Here is a 4,842-nt window from a genome sequence, read left to right on the forward strand (position 1 = left end):
GATGATGAAATAATAACGTATTATTTCGTTAAGTAACATATATTTTAAAACGTTAAATAAATAAATGTAGTAATAAAAAAATTGATTCTAGATTGTAGATAAATTGCTTGCGCAATTAATTTTTTATGCGGTCTGATTTTTAAGCAGTTTGATTAGTTAAATAGATAAGCGTCCCTATATATCTACTAACAATAATAATTATACAATACACCAAGTAGGTACTCGAAATAAGTTTTATTAAAATAAAAAAGAACAAATAAATATCTTTGGACGAACAATAAAACAATTCATTAGTTAGTTACAAGTAGGCATGTACCTTCTTCTTCTATATTATTTAAACTATGCATTTGTCTAATTATCATTATAAGTACGATAATAATATAGATACCATAAAGTTTTATATTAAAATAAAATCACAAATAAATTAAAACCATTCAAAAAGTACGCATTATTATTCTTAATTAGTAAATACAATGTCGTTATGTATATTAGGTAGGTAATACCTTCGCATGAATCAATGATAAAGCGCAGTAATAGTGCGAATCGTTCGAAATCGTATCTGTTTAGGTATTACAGTAGGTAAGTACTTATGTCAGCCTTCTTTTTTTGGGTAAAGTTCTCGATTAGCACACCTACATACTCACGTCATCCAATTTCGCAAAAAGAAATACATAAGGAAAGTTGAACCAACCCTAATCCAGCATAACTTGACAAAAGAATTGTACGGTTCACTTCGTTTGTGTTGTCTTTTTCTATCAAAACAAAACTATAAAAGAACAGGATGCTTTTATCTGATTGTTTAGGATCATAAAGTCTAATCCAGCATAACTTGACAAAAGAATTGTACGGTTCACTTCGTTTGTGTTGTCTTTTTCTACCAAAACAAAACTATAATCGAAAAGGATGCTTTTTTGTTTGATTGTTTAGGATCATAAAGTTCAGATTATAGTGACGGACCGCTCAACATACTAAAATGTCAACGAAATCCAAGGCAAGCATACTAATTGATTCCTTTACCTTTTCTCATTTTGTTAAAAATAAATCGTTCTGTTTTGTATTAGACTTCAATATACATACATACATACATCATTTTATTCGTAAATCACAAAAAGTCACTAACAGTGTTTTAAAGAAACCAATTTCACCTGGTCCATTCCTCCGTCGGGGGGACAAGTGGAGCGAACGCGGACACTTGACTATGGGGAGGTAAAACTTTCGGCTTCGTCACCTCAACGCCGATATCTCCGCGACCTTTTACCAACGGCAACGGTTTACTTTGCGAATCGTCTTCGTTACCAATTATTGCATCTATGGAAAAGACATTTTTCGCTTTTTTGTATATTTCACTGGCGAAATATTCTTCGGTATCGTTGAGGGTGTGCTGAACACTAGTGGGAGTTACCGGTACAGGTTTACAAATTGTATTAGGCTGAGGTAGGAGACCCAGATGGGTCATGTTCAACCGCGACAAGTTCATCGGAGGCAGTAGCGGCATTCCACTGGGAATCGCAGGAATGTACGGATAGGGACTCGCATGAAGACCCGGATGGGGAAACAACCCGTGCTGATAATTTTCTTGATTTAGAAATGAAGCCACCATGGCACTGTTGTGGTGATCGCGGAGCATCAAAGCCGCCGGCGAGGGTCTCTTGTAACGCTTCCGTCTTCGCAAGAAGCTTCCGTTGTCGAACATATCTTCGGCGAGTGGATCTAGCGTCCAGTAATTTCCCTTGCCGGGATTGCCCGGCTCTCTTGGAATCTTGATGAAGCAGTCGTTCAACGAAAGATTATGCCTGATGGAGTTTTGCCACGCCGGGAACTTCTCCCTGTAGTATTGAAAACGAGACATGATGAATTCGCAAATGCCACTAAGCGTGAGTTTCTTCTGGGGCGACTGCAAGATCGCCATGGTAATGAGGGCGATATAGGAGTAGGGTGGTTTTATTAAGTTTTGGGCTTTCTTTCCCGACGACTTGCTGCCGATGATGGAATCTTTCGGCTCTTCGAGTTCTGAAGTGGTCGTCGGTCCACGAAGATCGAGCGGCGTTTCGCTGCTGGAATATTTCTCTTCTACGAGCGGCTGGTGGTTGTTTTTGTTGATGTTGTTGTTGTTATTGGTGCAAGACGCCAACAGGCGATTGCCATTGTACATCATTAGCATAGATATATCGTTGCGATTTTTCTACTAACGAACGAGAATCGTTGTGAAAGAAGAGCAGATCTTTATCATCTTATTTATTTATTTTGCATATTACGTGATTCGATGTAGGTGGAACGTTATCTCTTAGATTTTACTTAATTTATTTGGATTGCGCTTACTTTATCTGCTGTTATTTTACCTTGTTTCGCGTTTATTGTGCAACTCATTGTTCTTTCACGTTGACATTTCTTAAATTAGTTTTCTTACACACAAGCACTGGTCATGTAAATCCGTAAAAAAATGTCTCCGATTCACCATCACCACTCCCAACACGGTCACTGGCGCCAAAGCTTCTGTATTCTATAAATGTTATACCAACATTATCTTGACAAGAACAATGATGATTCAAGCCACCACATTTCCGGGCAAGGTTGTACGAAAACAAAACTCGTAGTGGGGATTCCGCCAAGCCACGCCTCTCGCCCCTAACTAACCCTCGGCAGCGCACACCGCCCTTCAACCCTCGGTCACCCACACCGAACACCCTTTCATAAGCTTGACACTCTTTCCAAAAGACGCTCATTCGTTCTATCTCGATTTTTGCACGGACTGATTTCATATAAGTATAGAACCAACTTTCGTGTATAGCAACCTAGCATCCGAGTTATCTCTCGTTCGTTTTGATAATACAATTTAATAGGTGGTACGTAATAGTACCTGCACACGTTTCGAAAGACCTTGTCTACGTTTCTCCGAAAACAAAAAAATCTAATTAAACTAAAAGGGCGACACGCTTCCAATTAAAAGCAATCTAATATAAAAAGTAATCTAGACATTTACTTATCTAAATTGTTTAGACTAGCGATAAGTACTGAGGTAGGTATGCAGGAAGGAACAGAAACGAAGGAATCTAATAATTTTTCGAGTACTTGATAAGTCCATAATTTAGATATGCATATTCTACATACAAAAGCATCTGCACCAGTATTATACTTCATTTACTTTCTATAGCGATGTGCTCCTTCCAATGTCTTGGATGCGCGCTGGGAAAATCGTAGGTAGGGAGAAAAAAGCTCATTGTATTCTCGACTCTTGTTCATTAAACATACTTTTTCATACAGTACCTGCCAAAAGTTTTCTTCAATCATGAATAGTAGTGCGTGTCGAAAATAAGCGTTAACGCCTTTAATATGTCTTCAAATATAAATAAACATCTCGTTGATATTTTCGGTAGTAATTGGTACCAATAACAGCACATTTGAGTAATGCAATTGTAGTGGATAAAATAGTCAATTTTTCCGTGCAGTACTGTACGGATTATACGCTCCTCACCGGTTGAGAGTTTGGCCGAGAGTTGTCTCCTTCCTTTTCTGGCCTAGTGCTGTTCTTTTCTACTTTGCGCCGGTCAAAGTGAAGGTCACATCGCTACAGGAAATGTTTCCTCTTCATGTAAAATCATTAATTTCTCATTGCTTGTACGTATTATGTACCAATTAGATAATTTCTGTTCACGGAGGTGAATTTTAAAATGTTATCTAGAAATCACCCTCCTTTTCCTACACTGTCTTTTCGTGTTCCGCTGAGTTTACAAAGAAACCTCCATAAAGGGGAATTGGAAGCAACTTTGTGTAGGTAAGTAAAATACGTCAAGAAAGTATTGATCAGCGCGTCATCCACTGCAGGCAAATGCAGCACAGGGCTAAGAAGCTTAAATCATCGAGATACTAGAACGTCACCTCCACAGGGGGTGCAGGATGACGGGAGGAGGGGTTGTCGGTGGCATAAAGGGGAGCAAAGGGGAGGCGTGTCCCCTCTATTGTATTCAACCGCTGGCCTCCAATGGGGAGGAGTCAACTTGTCTTTGTCCCTTGGGTAAATAATGTTTTATCCAATGTACACACCTTTCTGGTACTTAGACTGTGCGGTTCAGGAAATCCGGTAGACGTCAGCGAAAATAGAGCACACGTACAACAGGACTCGTTTCTCACAACCGCCGAATGCAAACAATGGTTTACGTTCAGACTGTGACGTATGGTGAATATTAGATTCATCCACTTTGTCACACGATTCGACTGCCTGCCTACTCGTTTCTCTCACTATTATATGAGAGCATCGCTTTGTCCTCGCTTTTCCTCCGTTTCCAGATTAAAAAAGGGACGCCGGGAAAAATAACGTCTGTCAAGAATCAAAAGGACTTTCTCTTTTCGCTTACGAATTCAAAAAAAAAAAGGTTTAATACACAAAAAAGATGTAACCAGAGATATATTGCTACTAAATTCCTCAAATTTTTAACCCCCCCCTCATCATCCAATTAACAGAACCGGCCTAACTAACAGTGCGGTGTCAAATTGCTGGACAGCGGATTATAGTTAAATCGTTCGAAAATCGTTAAATTTAACGTAAACTTTGGCTTCCTCCTCCCTCTATATAACATGATAGCAACGCTAATAGAGAGCCCTCCCTTCCCCCAATTGTTAACTCCCCCCCTATTCCCTCAAGTAACACAACCGACCTAACTTAATGTACGATGTCACAGTTAAACTTTTAGAAAATCGTTACGTTTGGAGTAAACCTTGATCTCCTTCCCCTTCCACGTAAAAGAACAGCAACGCTAAGCTAATACCCTCTCTTTCCCCAATTTTTAACCCCCCCCCTCTTCCCCCAAGTAACAGAATCGACCTAACTTAATTTGCGAACTTTTC

General features: G+C 39.3%; 1 protein-coding gene across 1 annotated transcript; it reads right to left on the reverse strand.

Moving 5' to 3' along the window:
- Positions 1-79: 79 nt before the first annotated feature.
- On the reverse strand, positions 80-3,071 carry LOC108741366 (forkhead box protein D3-like). Its single transcript, XM_018476166.2, has one exon. The coding sequence runs from the start codon at positions 2,159-2,161 to the stop codon at positions 1,142-1,144; it is 1,020 nt and encodes a 339-aa protein (XP_018331668.1). The 5' UTR covers positions 2,162-3,071; the 3' UTR covers positions 80-1,141.
- Positions 3,072-4,842: the final 1,771 nt, after the last annotated feature.

Source organism: Agrilus planipennis, unplaced genomic scaffold, assembly GCF_000699045.2.
Source record: "Agrilus planipennis isolate EAB-ADULT unplaced genomic scaffold, Apla_2.0 scaffold270, whole genome shotgun sequence".
NCBI lineage: Eukaryota > Metazoa > Arthropoda > Insecta > Coleoptera > Buprestidae > Agrilus > Agrilus planipennis.